General features: G+C 44.7%; 1 protein-coding gene across 2 annotated transcripts in view; it reads left to right on the forward strand.

The window, feature by feature from the left end:
• Positions 1 to 7401: 7401 nt before the first annotated feature.
• ece2b (endothelin converting enzyme 2b) overlaps positions 7402 to 20161 on the forward strand; it is a gene marked incomplete at both ends in the record, with an annotated part of 37696 nt that continues 24936 nt past the window's right edge. The window contains one exon of one of the 2 annotated variants that reach the window (XM_080547464.1): positions 7402 to 7451. In XM_080547464.1, coding sequence (XP_080403590.1) covers positions 7402 to 7451 — 50 coding nt within the window. The remainder of the gene's footprint in view (positions 7452 to 20161) is intronic. The other variant, XM_080547465.1, reaches the window with a different exon arrangement.

Genomic DNA, 20161 nt, shown 5'->3' on the forward strand with positions numbered 1-20161 from the left:
ACGAGACAATAATCATTATACTGCATTGTCTATGAGGCTAAGTTAGAGTGTAACTGATAATTATTTAATTGGAAACGCGTGTGTAAATGGACTGCACCATTTACCATTCAAGGGTGTGGGACATCTGTCAAGTCTCTAAAAATGATTTGGTCAAGAAGTGAATTACTGTAGGCGAGTTACAGTAGGTGAATTACAGTAGGTGAATTACAGTAGGTTAACTACAGTAGGTGAATTACAGCAGGTGAATTACAGTAAGTGAATTACAGCAGGTGAATTACAGTTTGCTTTCTTCTTGGTCGCCATAACTTGCTTTTCTGTCTGTTTCAAAGAGTTTGGTCTGTTTACGTTTTGAGTAACTGCCCAGTTTGATTATAACTGACTGCGCATGCCCATAACGTTCTTTTACGGTATTTGACAGATCGTGTTCAGTTTTGGCTTTTCGTATATGGACAGAGATATTTTTGTGTTTGAGTTTTTTTTTTTTTAAGTGTATGAAAATATCAGCTTAAAAAAATATCCATATACGTGTAGTCCAGGCCTAATAACCTCTGGCTTAATCAAGGCAGTTAGATTCTAGAACCTTAGAATCCCAAATCCAGTGAAGTAATGCAAATGATGTTGGTCCGGCTTGACAACAGGTATGGCTTGTAGAACAGTTTCGGCTTGTGGACAGGTGGTCTGTAGGTCCAGCCCGCAGGTGCAGAGTTAGGCCAAGGTAGGACACAGTCAAGCACGGGGTGGCTATGACTTTGCCCCATCTGTTTTCACCTGTAACTCACTTATTCCTCTCCCTCGGTCCCTTCATGAATTAAGCTTTATTCCATCAATCATATGTGACACATTCTAATGCTTAGGTCCTCATGTCAGGATCCGATGTAATGATTGGATGTTTCTTTCGAAAAATGTGAATCAATTTCTGCATTGTTGAAAATCAATGACACATCGCTAGTCAACTAACACAGCTTGTTTTGTGAGCCTGCTAACAATGTAAAGTAGTCTTATAGTTAACTAGGTAGCAGTGGGGATTACTCACCCAATCCATTTCGCTGCAGTATTTTGGCTTGACTAGCGACAACTAACCGTTGTAGTTTCAAAAGAAAAGTCTGAACATTTTGATTGGTTGCCGACATGCGGACCAAATGATCAGACTGTGTCGCAAATGGCCTTCCTTTCCTTTCTTCCTCTCTACCCTTGCTGTTTAGGTGACTAATGGTGCTTTTCCACTACGGTGCTGACCCGGGTCAGCCCAGGCTGGCCTGCTTCTTTGGCGCGGTACGGCGCGCTTCTTTAGCTACCCTTCGAGGGCAGGAACCTTTTTGAGAGCCGGAACCTTTTTGCCAGGCTGCGTGTGACGTGTGACGCTGCACACCGTTGATTGGTCAATGGAAATCGTCATCCCATGTTCATAGATTTCATCACTAACCGCCATTTTTAAATACCACAACAGATTTCGCTCTAGGAAAATGTCACTTCTGTTTCTGTAATAACGTATTAATAAAGATTTGAAAAAATATGATAACCATCGTATTATCTTAGTTTAATGTCATTTCAATGCATCATAGAACTTTTATTTACAACAAGCATAACAAAAAATCGCTATTATGGCGATGTCCTGTAGAACTGAAAGCGGCAGTTAACAGGCAGGTAACATCCATATGCTGTATATATAAATAATGTCTGTGTCGACCGTGATAGCAGTGTCGTATCGACACCATTCAAATGGTTTTGGATTCCCTGTCCTCTCCCCTATCCGGACACGTTTGAATTGTTCTCCTATCCCACGGGAAACCACAGTTATTAACCCGCAAAGGGTGCCTCCGGGCACCGTCTTTGCCCGTGAATAACACCGGCTATGAAGGTGGTAAAATCACAATACTCCTTTGCTAACTTCACCATCGGTATACAGTCATTTTGAGCCCTGAACCACCGCGCTGACACCCCGAGAAGATATGCTTTTAACCGTAAACTCAATGAACCGGGAGTTCACCCGCTGCTGCAAGCGTATCTATAACGAATGCGGAGATTGAGTGAGCCCCGCGTCAGTCAGCCTTTCCGTAGAAATACGTCGCACCGTTATATATCTAACGTTACATGTTTTAAGGCTGATCTGTGCATGATAGTGCTGCATTATGTTGATCTATTTATATCGATCTATTCTTGCCAATTCCTTATTACCAGTGGAAAGGGGAAGACTAAAACACTTTGAATGGGATAGATAGGACTTTCCGTTCAATGGAGGAAGCATGACACTTCGAACTACCGTAATTCTTGAACTATATGCCCTAAAAAATTCAAACAGTTTCTGAAAGCAGAGAAGTTGCACTTTTTGAACAGTTGAACTTTTTTAGGCTTATTACGGTAGTTCACCAACAAAAAAAGCACAGTGCTCAACGTGTCAAGAGAAATAAAAATAGAATCGTGTCGGCATTTCCCTGGTTGCGAGATCTAAACTAGTCTACTAGAACTGAAAGCGGCAAGTTACAGGCACTTAACATTACATGTTGTAAGGCTGATCTGTGCACGATAGTGCTGCATTTTGACAATATTCTTATCGCATTTCCCCCTGCTGATCTGTATAGCGGGGGGAATCTTATGACACTGTTATGACGCGTAACTCCGCCTACTATCTCCAACTCCTCCTACTCGTTCCTGGTCTCTTGTGTATAGTGGAAAAGCGCCAATACCCAGAACTGTTCAAAAGCGTGCCGAAGCGAGCTGAGCCGAGCCGAGCCGGGCCGTATAGTGGAAAAGCGCCAATAGTGGCAGCAATTAATTTGGCTATATAATCAGATTGTTCTACTAACTCTGGTCCCACCTCTTTTAAAGCGGAATGGTGAAATAAAGATAATTCATATGATATTATATTTTCGATGACTACAATATAGAACACTACCAATTATATTAATGTACACATTACCCCTTACCTCCCTCTCATGTCTCATGCCCCATACCGTAGCCCATATCTCCCTCCAAACTCTCTCTCTCTTCTCTGCCCCCACCGCCTGGAATCTTACCTCTCTCTCCTCTCCTCTCTCTCTTCTCTCTTCTTCTGCTCCGGGGTCTTACCAGCATGTGTTCACCATCTGACCCAGGGACACAGTCTGCTCTAACTTGAACTGGATTTGATTTGAAGGACTCAATATATAAAGCGACAACAGATTATGATTTGGTTATGGTTTATTTAGTCATTTATTTTGGCTCCGCCAACAAAAAATATTTCCGCAACTGAACTTCAACCGGACTGTTGCCTAGTAACCTGAACACAAACAAGAGAACACCTGTGCGGCGGAGTGATACATAAAAGTCCCAGTGCTGTTATACTGTATATCGGCACTCATGGAATGCCTCTTGTCCAATCAAATTACATGGTCGGAACTAACTGTTGTATACATGACTCTTATGGCTGAACACTTCAGTTTGCTTTATCACGTTGCACATTATTTTTTTTCCACTTTAGTATTTACTGTGTAGCATTTTCTATCGTTGTAATGTACTTTGAACAATAGGCCTACAGTAGGTGATCCTGACTTTTAGTGCGCACTCGCTCCATGCCTGCTTCTGTTATGTGGTTTATCACAAGGTACACAGACCCCTATACCCCCTGCAGTTGAAAACACTCAATGTTGTCCCATAGCACAGTCTCTGACCTGAAGACAGAGAGGCAGACAGAGAGGCAGGCAGAGAGACAGACAGAGAGACAGGCAGAGAGGCAGACAGAGAGGCAGACAGAGAGGCAGACAAAGAGACAGACAGAGAGACAGACAGAGAGACAGACAGAGAGGCCGACAGAGAGGCCGACAGAGAGGCAGACAGAGAGGCAGACAGACAGACAGACAGAGAAACAGACAGAGAGACAGACAGAGAGACAGGTAACTCTGACACAATGTCATGTGACTTTAGAAGGAAGAAGAACAGGCTTCTCATGATCCATCAGATTCAACTGCCTCTGGACATAGTATTTGTGTTGTGTGAGTAGCCTAGGCTACGTGTGTGTGTGTGTGTGTGTGTGTGTGTGTATATGTGTGTGTGTGTGTGTGTGTATGTGTGTGTGTGTTTATCAAGGTTGAGTCTCAGTAATGTGGAACTGGCAGGCCTTGTTATGTTCAGCCTCCAAACCCGCTGCCTGATCACTCCGTTCCTCCTCCCTGGCTGGCCGCCTGGCACCGCCGCCTCTACGAGGAAGCAGCAGTCGTGCTGTTCAAGTCAAGGTTTTTCACTGTCTTGGCACCCCGGTGGTGGAACGAGATTCCCACTGCTGTCAGGACTGCAGAGTCACTACCTATCTGCTGTCAGGACTGTAGAGTCACTACCTATCTGTTGTCAGAACTGCAGAGTCACTACCTATCTGCTGTCAGGACTGTAGAGTCACTACCTATCTGCTGTCAGGACTGCAGAGTCACTACCTATCTGCTGTCAGGACTGCAGAGTCACTACCTATCTGCTGTCAGGACTGCAGAGTCTCTACCTATCTGCTGTCAGGACTGCAGAGTCTCTACCTATCTGCTGTCAGGACTGCAGAGTCACTACCTATCTGCTGTCAGGACTGCAGCGTCACTACCTATCTGCTGTCAGGACTGCAGAGTCACTACCTATCTGCTGTCAGGACTGCAGCGTCACTACCTATCTGCTGTCAGGACTGCAGAGTCACTACCTATCTGCTGTCAGGACTGCAGAGTCACTACCTATCTGCTGTCAGGACTGCGGAGTCACTACCTATCTGCTGTCAGGACCTATCTGCTGAAAGAAGCAGCATCCGCACACTCAAAACTGTGCAAAAATCAATAAAAAGTTTTATTGCAAGCTTTTGATCTTTCATAGACCTTGTTCAGGCCCCTACATGGTATACCTGGTATGTCTGAAGAAGGTCTATGAAAGACTGACAGCTCGCAATAAAACAGGAAGAAGGAAGAAGAACAGGCTTCTCATGATCCATCAGATTCAACTGCCTCTGGACATAGTATTTGTGTTGTGTGAGTAGCCTAGGCTACGTGTGTGTGTGTGTGTGTGTGTGTATATGTGTGTGTGTGTGTGTATGTGTGTGTGTGTTTATCAAGATTGAGTCTCAGTAATGTGGAACTGGCAGGCCTTGTTATGTTCAGCCTCCAAACCCGCTGCCTGATCACTCCGTTCCTCCTCCCTGGCTGGCCGCCTGGCACCGCCGCCTCTACGAGGAAGCAGCAGTCGCACTGTTCAGTCAAGGTTTTTCACTGTCTTGGCACCTCGGTGGTGGAACGAGATTCCCACTGCTGTCAGGAGGGTAGAGTCACTACCTATCTGCTGTCAGGACTGCAGTCTCTACCTATCTGCTGTCAGGACTGCAGAGTCACTACCTATCTGCTGTCAGGACTGCAGAGTCACTACCTATCTTCTGTCAGGACTGCAGAGTCACTACCTATCTGCTGTCAGGACTGCAGAGTCACTACCTATCTTCTGTCAGGACTGCAGAGTCACTACCTATCTGCTGTCAGGACTGCAGAGTCACTACCTAGCTTCTGTCAGGACTGCAGAGTCTCTACCTATCTGCTGTCAGGACTGCAGAGTCACTACCTATCTTCTGTCAGGACTGCAGAGTCTCTACCTATCTGCTGTCAGGACTGCAGAGTCTCTACCTATCTGCTGTCAGGACTGCAGAGTCACTACCTATCTGCTGTCAGGACTGCAGAGTCACTACCTATCTGCTGTCAGGACTGCAGAGTCTCTACCTATCTGCTGTCAGGACTGCAGAGTCTCTACTTATCTGCTGTCAGGACCTATCTGCTGTCAGGACTGCAGAGTCACTACCTATCTTCTGTCAGGACTGCAGAGTCACTACCTATCTGCTGTCAGGACTGCAGAGTCACTACCTATCTGCTGTCAGGACTGCAGAGTCACTACCTATCTGCTGTCAGGACTGCAGAGTCTCTACCTATCTGCTGTCAGGACCTATCTGCTGAAAGAAGCAACATCAGCACACTCAAAACTGTGCAAAAATCAATAAAAAGTTTTATTGCAAGCTTTTGATCTTTCACAGACCTTGTTCAGGCCCCTACATGGTATACCTGGTATGTCTGAAGAAGGTCTATGAAAGACTGACAGCTCGCAATAAAACATAGATTTTTTAACAGTTTTGAGTGTGCAGATAATCCTTCTTTTCAGTCCATTTGATACTATTCACCTCCAGCACCTCAGCTCAGTCTGATCATGGAGGAGTGGTGGTATTTTCACTATTTTGAATAATAAAACATTGTTTATTTTTTTTTATAGAGTAATCCTTCCTTCTTCTAACATTATGACTGCTATTTTTCTTGTGATGACTGATTTGCTAAATGTCAGCAATGTACTTGTAGTGGGAAAAGCTGATTTCAGTAGATTAATAGGTTTATTCAGCGACTTTGTTTTGCATCTAGAATGTGAAAACACATTCTGTGTAATTCATACCTGACACCTTGGAACATTTATGACAAGATCCATTTGACATTTTATTCTATGATAATAATAATAACGCACAAAACACCACCCACAAAAATGGCATCTACTCAACTAATAACATATCTTCTTATGTGTGTGTGAGAGAGAGTTGTTACAGTTGTTCCTATTATTCTCTCCTTATAACTGTAATGACCTCCAAATGTTAGCCTTCTGGGATTTCTGGACCAGAAATGGGCTGCAATCTCAGAGGTTCTGCACCTGTGTGCTGGTCCTCAGTCAGTCCATGTAATGTATCTTCGTTTTGGTTCGTGGCCAGTTTAGCTCTCTTCAATTACTGGGCCCGCCACTTTACAGGATTTGATTGATGCAGTGTATACATGCTAAGGTGAGTGACACATACACACACACACACACACACACACACACACACACACACACACACACACCATCGTCATTGCTTTCCCATGTGTATCTAATCTCACCCCACCCTCCTTTTCAGAGAATGTACCTCCAGCACCCCCAACCTGACACCCACAACATACGTCTGGACTAAAGAAAAAAAGGGATGGATGCATGTCCCTCTGGGTGAGTGAGAGGAAGGAGCAGAGAGAGAGAGAGAGAGAGGGAGGGCGGGGTAAATCCTCTAGTCTGCTCAGGGTGGGTGATCGCTGTCTTCCTTCTCGTCCATCCCTTCTGTTTTCTGTTGGAACACCCGACGATGGAAACCTGATCTGTGACTGTTGGAAAACACATTCGCTGCCTCTGAGATAAGGTAACGCTTTTGATCGCACGGAGCTACACCGTTGCGAATGCATTGGATCGGGGGGTGTTCGGGTGTTCAGGAGGTTATAATATTATTGTTTGTTGTTCCACAGGGTTGGAGAGAGAGAGAGAGAGAGAGAGAGAGAGAGAGAGAGAGAGAGAGAGAGAGAGATGGCAGATCGTCAGCAGAGGTAGACGGTCTGTTCTGATGTCGCCGCCTGCTTCTGCACGATGAGTGTGGCTCTGCAGGATCTGCGGAACAACGTGAGTCTCCCTGGGATGTTTCATTACAATAAGAAAGCCTTCAATCAGTTTGTTCTTACTACATCAACTGAAGCGTACGGTGTAATAACCCGCATACCCATTGCAATTAGTCTATTGTCCTAGCATATTTTTTTTGTCCATATTGGTTTTACTGTGTCTGTAGTGGACCTATTTCGCAGTCACCTTTCGATAATAATGATAATATTAATATTAATATGAATATTAATAATAATAATAATAATAATAATAATCCATTTTCTGGTTTTCCGCGCAACGCACTCGTTTACACCGGTACACCCATGTCCATGTCCATGCCCCCCCCCCCCCCCCCAGCCCCCCTGGCTCAGGTAGTCTGTCCATCCTGAGGGTTGTGTGATCAGAATGATGGAAACAGTGTCAGGCCTGGTCTGTGCCCTGCTCTCTCTCTCTCTCTCTCTCTCTCTCTCTCTCTCTCTCTCTCTCTCTCTCTCTCTCTCTCTCTCTCTCTCTCTCTCTCTCTCTCTCTCTCTCTCTCTCTCTCTCTCTCTCTCTCTCTGTCAAACAGTCTGTCTGCATCTTTCAATATGAAGAGACTATGGGCTGGTTTCATGGACGCAGGTTAAAACAAATCCTAGACTAAAAAAAACGTCCTCAATGGAGATTTGTTCCATTGCAAACGTGATTTAATCCTGTGAAACCAGCCCTAAATGTGTTCATGAAATGACAGTGCAACTACCCCAGACTCTGGTGGATAACTCATAAAATAGGCTGTTTTTCCCTTTTGTAGCTAATATTGTCTCCATAGACTTTTCATTACACCAGAATTAAGAACTCCCACTCTTAGAAAAAGAAGCATCGCAAAAGCGTTATTGGACTGTCTCTCAGAGACTCTGTGGAAGGGCTACTACACGGACCGACAACAACATGATCCTACCAGAGACGGCTGAATAACCCCTTTGGTTCTAGGTAGTCTGTGTAGCCCGAGGCTTTTTTAGATGTATGTCTTAGCATAAGCCTAACTTGATTGAGGCACTGTATGGCAACAAGGACTAGACACCAGCGAAAAGACCAGGCAGGCTTACATCAGAACAAGGTTTCCATAACAACCACACAGCCGTAGGAGCCTGGGCCCTGCAGGAATAGGTGTGATGATGCTAGTGGATTCCAGTATGACACAGGCTGTTTTAGCGTATGCTGCTACTGTATAATTCTCATCGAAACACATGGACTTATGTTATGAAACGCGTACACACGGGCGTCTATTCAGAGAGAGAGAGGACAATACAGCTGCACTGCAAGGAGCAGGGGGCATAGGGAGGGGAACAGACCGTGTAGGGGAGACCTTAAAGCTTAAAGCTTAAAGTCACGTTAAAGTCAGTGCTCCTAATAAAAACATCTATAGGGTGTTCTGACTGGATTTTATATGACATTATTTGTTTTCAGGGTTCAGCTTGATGTGAACTATGACATCAAAGTCATCAAATAGGGTTAATACCGCTTTTACACTTACTTAAACTTCCTTCACATTATACAGGATATTTGCCATAAATTCCTTGATCAGGATGCGTATTAAAGTTCCCTAGGAAGTTCTGGACATATGGACAAAAGCTGAGTACAGGGTTCCCGCGCTGGTCTTAAAAGGCGTGAAGTCTAAATTCCAGCCACCCGACCCACAAGGCCTAAAAAGGTCTTAAATTCCAGGTATTCGGTAAAAAAATGAGGTGCTAGGTATTAAAAATGAGATTAGGAAAGGAAATCAATCCGATCACATCTATTTACGTGGAAATTAATCAAGCTGGAACCAATATTTATTTTATATTAATTATCCTTCAGACTTTTTTGTCTGTATGGCAGTGAAATCCCTAATATCATCAAGTTGAGGATGACAAAAAGCTGTGGTGTCGCGAGTAGGTCGCGAGTAGGTCTAAAATTCTTGACTTGTTGAACCTTGTAGGAACCCTGTGAGTAATATTCACGGTTCTCCGAACGGGTTCTACAGGCCCCGCAACGGTCGGCAACCTCCCAATCAATATCAAAACGTTGATTGATTTTTTCCCGTTTATTTAAAAGGGACAATGGATAGTCATTGACTGTCCCTGAATTAGCTGGGTAGCTACCGTAAATGACATCAGCAGTCCCTGGGCAGGTAAATCCACAAGCGAAATACAGCCTCAGATGTTATATTCTACGTTGAAGTTGTTAAATGAAAGCCTCCTCATTTAATGTATGATTATGATTATTATTTTATTTTTGTTTTATCAGTGTATGCAGCTTTAGTGGTGTCACTTCCTGTTTCAAGACTAATTGTTATCATTGTAACAACCAGCCTGGACGTCTGAACATTAGTCTGTGGTAAGAAGAGAAGTCCCAAAGACCCCGACCACTTTACAGTGGTAAACATAATGACTCACCACAAGCTGAACTGTGACTTCTCTGCAGTTTGGAACTCAGATCACCGCTGTTTACGTTGCGTCATAGGTTTGGTCACCCATTAGCTTGTATGGGATCTTACCATAGGTTTGGTCACACATTAGCTTGTAAGCGTCCTTGGGTTTGAGAAAGGCGCTATATAAATCTAAGATATTATTATTAGTCTTACCGCGTCAGGCCAGGCTGGATAATTGCTAATGCTAATTGATGAGTAGCATGCTCTCACTCACACAGGTATGCATTTGTGAGTGTGGACTGACTGTATACTAGTATCAAGTCTATCTTAAAGGGAGTTTAATGACATCCACTCCTTTGGATAGTGTGAGGAGGGGGGGGGGGGGGGGGGGGGGTTTCTGTGGTTGTGATGGGAAAGGCCAAGGCTCTGTGTGAGGAGGAGTCGTGTTTAACAGTTTAAGACCCCTCTGTGACCTCAGGGTTGGTCAGGGCTGGGCAGCAGCATATCCTGCCTCAGGACGGTGGAGCTACTTCCTGTCTGAGCTCAGACTCCATCTGTACTGGCTCCTCGTCGTGTAGTAGCGGAGAGGTCAACCCTCTCTTACCTCAGCGGACCACACGTAAGAGAGGGATACTAGGCTTTTGTATGTCATTAAAGCAGACATCTCTTATGCTTAGACAACGAGCTCAGACTCCATCTGTACTGGCTCCTCGTGTAGTAGAGGGGAGAGGTCAACCTCTCTTACCTCAGCAGAAGTAAGAGAGAGGAACACTATGGTTTTGTACGTCATTAAGCAGACATCTACAGTAAGCAGACAGTTAAGTGATTTGCAGACATCCGCTGTAGTTTAGCCTACGTCATCATATTGAGTGATGTGTCATCTGTCTTTTCCTCTGCTTTCTATTTACCTCCTCATTTAGTTTTATTTCCTCTCTGCTACTCATACTCATCCCCCCCCTCCTCTCTCTCTCTCTCTCTCTCTCTCTCTCTCTCTCTCTCTCATTGTGTTTTTCCTGCTCTGGTTGTTTAATATACTGCCAAATCTGCACTGCAGCAGCACCTGAAAGGCACCCAGCGGGGGGAGGGAGGGAGGGAGGGAGGGAGGGAGGGAGGGAGGGAGGGGGGGAGGGTGTAGGGGTACGAGGGGTGAAGCCAATAGGAAGAACTGCCGCTGTTTTTGTCTGTTTGTCTTGACCCCTCATATGTGTACATGTCAGTGCATAATGTGTGTGGGAGGAGGATGTCTTCATTTGCGCCTGGCTGCCTGTGTGTGTCTCATCGGTGCAGTTGAGATCTCTAAGCTGATTATTGTGAGGTCGTTGCACTTATGTCCAATTAAAGTTGCAAAAGAGCAGCAGATGTCGAGATGTCCTTGAAACTTTTTTTTTTTTATCGTACTGTTCTCCCTCTTGTCGTATCGTTCCCTTTCCTCTGGTCTTCTCTCCTTCCTCTCTGTCTGTCTGTTTTTTTGCGGAGAGAGAGAGAGAGAGAGAGAGGAGTATCCTTGATGCCCAAATCCGTGACGTCATTCCGTCCCCCTGGGGAAGACTCTTCTGTCCCCCTCCCTCCCACTCCCCCCTCTCCCCCCCCTCTCTCTTCTGTTCTCTTTAATTGGTGACGCATGGAGGGGGACAAGTAGAGGGGCAGGGGAGAGGAGAAACAGGAGGAGGGAGGGAGAGGGTGGGAGGGAGGGAGGGAGAGAAAGAGAGAACACATCTTTTTTAAACTGTACATACTCAAATAAACAGATGTCTGTCAGGGAAAACGGCAGACCCAGTGTGTTACACTGCATGTGCGTGTGAGTAGGCATTATTCTTAATCTTTTTACAGATGCTTCTCAATTAAAATGTAGACTACAACCAGACTAAAATGCTTATGTAACATTTACATAACCAGAGAGCGAGCAGTAGGGCTTCCTGTTTGTGTTTATTGTGCTTGTTCATTTCACAGCACTTCAAGTGTGCTCTTGTGATGTGCGCTGGAGTGGCTAACTGCATTAGGGCAGCATTTTGTTTGTCAACAGAGAAGAGAATGTCCCTTTTTGTGCTTCCTGAACAAACAGAGTACCTCTCTGTACTGGGCTAACCATACCCAGGGAGGGGGCTGGAGGACGCCCCCTAGAGGCAGTGGTGGGGAAGGGTGTGACAACAGTGTTTTAATGAATGGACGGGAGGCTCGCAAGACCTTGAATGAATGATTGATGGAGAACAGATGTGATTTACCAAGTTGTGAAATCATCATTTCATTGCAGGAAAGGGAGATTATTTGATGAGATATCCGTTCTCTCACGTTCTGTCTCTTTGTTGAAGTCTCTCTCTCTCTCTGTCTTTCTCTCTCTCTCTCTCTCTCTCTCTCTCTCTCTCTCTCTCTCTCTGTCTCTCTCTCTCTCTGTCTTTCTCTCTCTCTCTCTCTCTCTCTCTCTGTCTTTCTCTCTCTCTCTCTCTCTCTCTCTCTCTCTCTGTCTCTCTCTCTCTCTGTCTCTCTCTGTCTTTCTCTCTCTCTCTCTCTCTCTCTGTCTCTCTCTCTCTCTCTCTCTCTCTCTCTGTCTCTCTCTCTCTCTGTCTCTCTCTGTCTTTCTCTCTCGCTCAGTTTAAGAGATGGGTGTTTCCCTGGGTCTTCTGGAACTTGCTGTACATAAAAAATAAATAATGCACACACAAGCAGGATTGCCAAAGAAGAAAGATTGCCCTCCCCTTTCCCCCTCAACTGCTTAAAACACTTCTGTCTCACCTTTTTATTTCAGGTCTAAGATGCCTGTCACATCAGGTTTCACCCTCTGTCTGTCTTCTACTCACTCTCTCTCAATCCTCCTCTCTTGTCTGCCCCTCTCCCAACCCCCACTCCTGCCTGGCCCTCGTTCACTCTCTTCTCAACCTCCGCCTCATGCTGCATGTCTGAGAGAGAGAGAGAGAGAGACAGGGAGAGAGAGAGAGAGAGAGAGAGAGAGAGAGAGAGGGGGAGAGAGAGAGAGAGAGAGACAGGGAGACATGGAGAGAGACAGAGAGAGAGAGAGAGACACACAGAAAGAGACAGAAAGAGACAGAAAGAGAGAGAGAGAGAGAGAGAGAGAGAGAGAGAGAACACCCAGATGCTGTGGTTTGCTAATTCTTTATTTCTTTTTTTATTACCGTATGATCTTAACTGACTGAAGAGTCGTCCTTTGCTTTGTTTAAGCTAATTTGCCTGTTGCCCATAAAAGTTGACAGCTATGCTGGGCTGCACAGCGATGTGCGTCGGGCTGTTGCTTGAGGCAAAACAAATTGTGTGCGTGTGTGTGTGTGTGTGTGTGTGTGTGTGTGTTGTGAGTCTGGTTCAGGCTCTGCTGAGACTCATTTTCAGAGAGAAAAGAGGAAAGGTTGCAATCACCTATATATTGAGCCTCCGGGACAACATGGATTGGCCCTGCCTCTCAGGCTGGTAGTGGCAGGGAAGGCATATTAGGAAAACTGTGTTTTTTCTCATAACTGTCAACCCCAATGTATAAAACAACACATCAAAACTCACAGGAAGAAACGGTGTAGGAAGCGTATACAGCGTCACCGGTACATTTGTTGTTTTTGTAGGCAACTGCAATAGTTAAGGATCTTCCTAAGTTGCTTATTATTAAGTTGTTATTGTTAATAAAAACATATTAATATGTTTTTATTTATATCTGAAGACTTTGCCTTTTTCCCAGTTTTGAGGGCTGAGACTTAGATATGTTCAAAAGGCCAGTTGGCAGTTGTCATACATACAGGGTTCCCACGCTGGTCTTAAAAAGCCTTAAAGTCTAAAATCCAGCATTCCAATTGACAAGGCCTAAAAAGGTCTCAAATTTCAGTTATTCAGTTTTAGACAGTGATTCGGTCTAAAAATGAGGTGCTAGGTCTTAAAAATGAGATCCTGCAAGGAAATCTGTCCGACCACGTCTATTTACACGAAAATTAATCAAGCTGGAACCAAAAAAATGCCAATTCGCTTCCTTTTTTGTCTGTATGGCAGTGAAATCCCTAATTTCATCACCTCGAGGATGACAAAAAGCTACCATATGGTGTCGCGAATAGGTCAAAAATGATATTCAAAGAGCTCTAAAAAGGGCTTAAATTGGACTTGTTGAAACTTGTAGGAACCCTGTACATAGGAGATCTATAACGCACCCATCAGAGCACCCTTTTAAAAGGTCAGTCTCCTGAGAGAGTTCCTAATTCAAAGGCCTTTTCCCTGGGTGATCTGTGCCTGGCTGTTATCCTGCTGTTGCAGAGCGGTGTCTGTCAGTGCAGCTGTTTGACGGGTGTTTGTTTAAACCAAACCTATCGCACGGAGAGGAACTGCGGTTTCCTGGTGACCTGGTGATTTAAGGAGGGTTGGTTGACCCTTGACCTCGGCTTTCAAGATCCTCTCGGAGGAACAATGAGGGCTTCTGTCACCAGCGGCATTGTGGGAGCTAAGAATGCGTCCCAGCCCTTCACCGTCTGCACTCTGCACCGACACTCTTCTTACGTCTGACAGGGATGAGCCACCACGACGTGTCACTCACTACTTTCTGTAATGAGCGTGTGTGCGTGCGTGTGTGAGAGAGAGACAAACTGTGTTGGTATATCCTATGTGAATTCTTCTTGTGAGTGTTAAATATGTTTGTGTGTTGGGCTGAGGCAGCTCTGGTGATTGTGTTTGGTAGGGCTGAGGTAGTTCTGGTGATTGTGTTTGGTAGCGTGGACCTCATCCTTGTGTCACGGCGTCTGCGTGTCTGAGCACCTACACTGTACCCTGGCGTAGGCTGACACACCCTCACCATCTTTCTCTTTCTCTCTTGCTCTCCCTCCCTCCCTCGCTCTCTCTCTTTCTATTTTCCTCTCCCACCTCTCTTTCTGTGTGTTCACCCTCCCTCTATCTCTCTCTCTCTCTCTCTCTCTGTTGCTCAGTATTCTAGTCACTGGGTCCTCTTCATGCCCTAGTCAAAGCAGGTTTTGTTTCCCTAGCTCTCGTTGCCTGTGTGTGTGAGTATTTACTTCCATGTCTTTACTTCCATGTTTGCTTGAATATTACATACAACCATTTATATACAGTATGTGTGTGTGTGTGTGTGTGTGTGTTTCTACTGATGTTATTTATTGTTTATTTGGCCAGGGACAATGTACATCAAAGAATTTACAACCAGAATTAGCCAAGAAGGCTAGTCTTTTCCTCCGTAGTAGTGTGTGTATCACCTCAGTGTTGTGGCGCTGCCCTGACCCCTCTAGTGATACCGCGGGGAGGTGAGGAGGGGATGACTGTGTTTCCAGCCCTTGGGGGCAGAGGCTGAGCTGTGCCAGGGCCAGCCTTCGCCATGCCGCTTCCTTTCAAAAACACTCCACGGGAAACCACTTCAAACAATCACATTCCGCACAGTGAAAGTTCCGCACCACTCCCGCAGCTTGGGAAAACCTCTCCCTTCCCCTCGCCTCCCTGAGAGAGGGGTACTCCCTCTCTCTCTCTCTGTCTCTCTCTCTCTCTCTCCCTTTCCCTCGCCCCCCTAAGCACGGGTACTCCCTCTCTATCTCTCTCTCTCTAACTCTCTCTCTCTCTCTCTCTCTGTCTCTCTCTCTCTCTGTCTCTCTCTCTCTCGCTCTCCCTGTTTCTCTCTCTCTCTCTCTCTGTCTCTCTCTCTCTCTCTCTGTCTCTCTCTCTTTCTGTGTGTCTCTCTCTCTCTCTGTCTCTCTCTCTGTGTCTCTCTCTCTCTTTCTCTCTCTCTCTCACCAACACACATACTACAGACAACCAGAAGCATTCTTTGGACCCAATTCAATAGATTTCAAAAAGCGAGTTTCCAGGCTCTAACTCTTAGTGAATGGCATGGATTGATGTCTTTAACTAAAATAATGTCCACAGAATAAAACACAAATGATGTTATCTGCATTTTCAGACTGAACATGCTGCATGAGAACACTTCTATGTTTGAGTTACCATGGGAGCCCTCTGTCTGCAATGAATGGCTTTGGGGCCTCTTACTCACCCATGTAAACTGACCGACACAAACATCTAGTCAACAATGAATGAGGTAGTGGGGGGCGGGGGGGTTACTTGGGTGTTTATAGTGTGTGTGTGTGTGTGTGTGGGGGGGGGGGGTGTGTAAGATAAAGAAGAAAAGTCAGGACAGACACTTATTTAGTTTGGTGTTGTAATTGTGCGTTTTTTTGTGTGTACTGTTTTGAAATAAATAATTGATGACAAAAAAAGGAGGACCTGGTAAAAAGACAGATCAGTAAATGTGCAAAATGTTAGAATCATTACCATGAAGTACAGGTGAGCTTTCTATGCTCTCTGTTAGGTTACAGATTATATATACAGTATATCCTTTGTGATATCAGTGTCAAAGAATAGAAGATTGTGACGACTGTCTGATTAGACGTAGAAACTAGAGAGAGAGCGGAGTAGAAAACGAGTGTAGGCGTGAAGAGTTAGAAATTAATCGGTAACTGTCTGATTGGAGCTCTCTACTCCGATCGGACCAGTAACGTCATTCCGCCTTTCCGGCCTCTTATTGTTTGGGCCTCTTTTGGGGTATGTAGATGATACGCTGAAAGGGTCACGCTGCTTTAGTCCTAAAATGCACAACTGGTTTGTTCGCCTGCTGTACTATCTGTGTTTGTCAGCTTCATTCTGGCTCTGTGGGCCGTTTATCGTTTATGCCACAGAATGTGTGAGAGATCTGCACCGACGCAGTGGAAGCAGTCGGGCCACCCTCGCGCTCTCATTTCCAGTAAAGCAGCCACACGTGTTCCCCGTCATTCCCAGTTCCGGAGCGCCCCCATGTGACCCCTCCAGCTGTTCCTCTAAAGGGGGGGGTGGGCGTCTGGTTGGTTCTGGCCACAGCTGTTTTGACCATCCGCTGAGCCAATCGAGACAGTCTCTTTGAGAGAGCCCATGAGAGAACACATTGCTTTAATTTTGAGTGAGCAGTGAGCAGCGTTGGGTCACATGACACACAAGTCTTCTGGCTGTTGCCGTGGAGACAGTGCAGTGGATTGTATAAGTTCCACAGAGAGGTCATGTGACGGAGAGAGGAGATGAGCCCTCGTCATTTGCTTGCCTTTCATAATAACAACAACAGGGTATTGATTCATATTTCTGCTTCATCTTGTCTGTTTTGGACAGTGGTTGTTGAACAAAACAACATCATTATGGTTAATAATAATAATGATAATAATAATAATAATTCATTGTATTTATATAGCGCTTTTCCGAGGCTCAAAGACGTTGACAATATGGGAAAAACAGAAAACACAGAAACAACAAGCAACAGATAACATGAGCACATAGAACACAGAGTTAACCAACAGGCACAGGGAACAATTAGCACAGCAATGTCCGGGGGGGGGGGGGGGGCAGGGTTAGGGGAGATGGTTAGGTGTAGGGTAGGTTGTATGCATGGGAGAGCAGGTAGGTTTTGAGTTGGGATTTAAAAGTGGAGAGTGAGGGTGAGTCTCTGAGTGGTTGAGGGAGAGAGTTCCAGAGGCGGGGTGCAGCTCGCAAGAAAGTTTGAGTTTCGAGGGTGGGACAGTGAGGGGAACAGTGGATGGTTCTACTATTGCTGCATGTGTTTATCGTGTATGTGTGTTAACAGAACCACTTTACCTATAGGGGATGTAGAACCCCCTAGCTAATATATGTATATTATATATATAATAATATAATTAGCTGGAGCTAATATTCTGCCATGACTCACTGTTTTGTTCACCTTTCTGGACTGCTAGCAGCTAGCATCTGAACTCTGTATCATTATAGGTGTTGTTATGCAAAACTGAACATCACGACTTTTCCAAGTGTGTTTTGTCGAGGGCCTCTCTAAACGGATGAGATGACAGTGTTGTGATAATTCCTCTGGTGAGGCACGTTAAAACTGTGAAGTGACAAAGTAATGGGGACACATACACAGAGATATCTGCCTTTGCTCTAACATTTCTGGACGGAGCATTCAGGATCCTGTCAGGTGTGAAGACGTAATAATAATAATAATAATAATAATAACTTTATTTGTATAGCACTTTATATCAGGTGCTTTACAATAGGTAAGCAACAATTTAAAACCATTTAAAAAAACTATTTCAATTTAAAAACACACATAATTTCACAGCACAAATACAATAGGTAAACAACAATTTAAAGCAATTTTAAAAAAACTATTTCAATTTAAAAACACACATAATTTCACAGCACAAATACACAGGCTATGACATATACATGTAGACAACAGAAAACAGGTGGGTCAGTTAACGTAGAACTGAGCGTCGTAGCAGACGTCTGACAGGGAGGTCCTGGGAGGGAACTAGACCAAGATAAAGAGTGTCTTAAGTGCAGAAATATTTATGCTGAACAGATGGATCTCCTGTTGGCACTGGTCATGTGAACATACAGTATCAACAAACAGGTGCAAACGCTCAGATAAACAGGAACAGCTCTAATATAGCTGTAATAATCAGATGGACAGGAACAGCTCTTCCCTCTTGGTTAAGAAGAAAACAGAAGAAAAGATGAAGTGAAAATGAATGAAAAGGGATATGAGAGTAATGTGTCGGGTGGGCTTTTAAGAGAAATGCTTCCAAGCCTAACCCTAACCCTGGGCAGTTAGAGGAGGGATGTTCTCACCAGGAGATAACGCCTTACTACCCTTCTTCTCTCTGCAGAATCTAGAAGGGTACGAGTCACGTAGGCCGTAGAAGGAATTTAACATTTAACACTTAAGAGGATGTTTAGATGAATTGGTCGTCATTGTTTAGAACGTCTTCGCTTATTGATGGTTGCACTTAGACATGGAACATCAAGGCGTTCCCAAACAAACTGTCATCGAGTCTGCTATGGACGAGAGGAGAGTGCTTTTAACCGAGTTTGGTATGTTTTATGTTAAAAGCTTTTGTCATGGAGAGAAGCGCAGATGTGAACTGTATGCAAAGAATAATTGTGTTGGTATTATGTGGATAGTGATGCACTATTTACTGTTTGTCTAGGTATGTGTTCTGTGGTATTAATTGTGTGTGCTTTTAAGAGTGTTAGAGAATGAATTCATGTGTTTATGCCTGTGCTGTGTGTGTGGTATGTGTATATTACAACCTGAGAAGGCCTTATAAACACAGGGATTTGGATCCAACCCCTGGTGCTCCTGTATTTAGTCTGCTGCTCTGTTGGCTTGACTTGGGGCGAGGTGGGGGTGTCGACTGGCCCAGAGTTCAGAGTAGCTTCGCTAGGCTAAACGAGCCATCGCCCACTAAAGGTAGTGGGATACACTGTGAGGTTGACTACTCGTGAGCTTAGAATGATAAGGTTCTATCTCCGTCTAGGGTAGTTCAGAGATATTGAGCGTCAAAGTTTTTACATTCCATTATGTTCTGTGAGATGTAACCTTTGTATTTTATTAATTACTTACTAAAAAATGTCAACATTTTAGAAATAACACCACACAGGCATTATTAAACACCTAATGGATCAGATAATGTAAAAAACTCAATTTTGACAAAAATGGAGATAGAACCTTATAATTCTAACGTCACATACTGACATGCAAGGTCTGGACTGAGCCATTGCATGAGTGCCGATATACAGTATAACAGCACTGGGACTTTTAAACTATATGTATCACTCCGCCACACAGGTGTTCTATTAAATGGCCGTTAATTAGACGACATTAACAGTCGTTATGTATCAGTGTGTTGGTTTCAAACAAATATGGATATAACCTGCGGATGTTTGTGTTCAGGTTACTAGGCAACAGTCCAGTTGAAGTTCAGTTGCGGAACAATTTCCTGTTGGCGGTGCCAAAATAAATGATTAAATAAACAAACAAATCATAATCTGTTGTCGCTTATTACTGTTAACTAATAAATGGCGCTGCGGGCTCGTACCTACGACCGAATCACAGCCGTGCTGATATTCAGTATAACAGCACTCCCTCTCGTGTGATATTGCTTAACTCGGTTCTGTGTTCCATCACTGCTCAGTCTTAGACTGCGTTCGTAAAGTCGCTCTGAGAGAGCCGGAGCGCACGCTGGGTTCAACGTCATAAAGGGACCAAGTAATTTTGATTGGACAAGAGGCATTCCATGAGTGCTGATCAGATTTCCAGACCGAATTTAGGAACGCAGCCCTAGTGTGTGAGGGGAGGCTAGTGCATGGGGACAGAGATGAGGAACTCCAGGGGGCCGCCCACCCCTCTGCTTTTATCTAGCTTCCCCTCCCCCCCTGGGGTGCTGTGGTTGTTTCCTGTAATGAATCCCCTCGCTAAGAGACGGTACTGATATAAAGTCGTCTCATTTCTTAGTGCTTTCCCTCTTTCTTCTTGGGTGGGAGTGTTGCTCTTGTTTCGTCGTAGACTGAAAACCCATCTCTTCAGGTTACACCTTAACAGTTCCT

The sequence above is a fragment of the Nansenia antarctica genome, assembly GCF_963989245.1.
Source record: "Nansenia antarctica genome assembly, chromosome: 17".
Classification (NCBI taxonomy): domain Eukaryota; kingdom Metazoa; phylum Chordata; class Actinopteri; order Argentiniformes; family Microstomatidae; genus Nansenia; species Nansenia antarctica.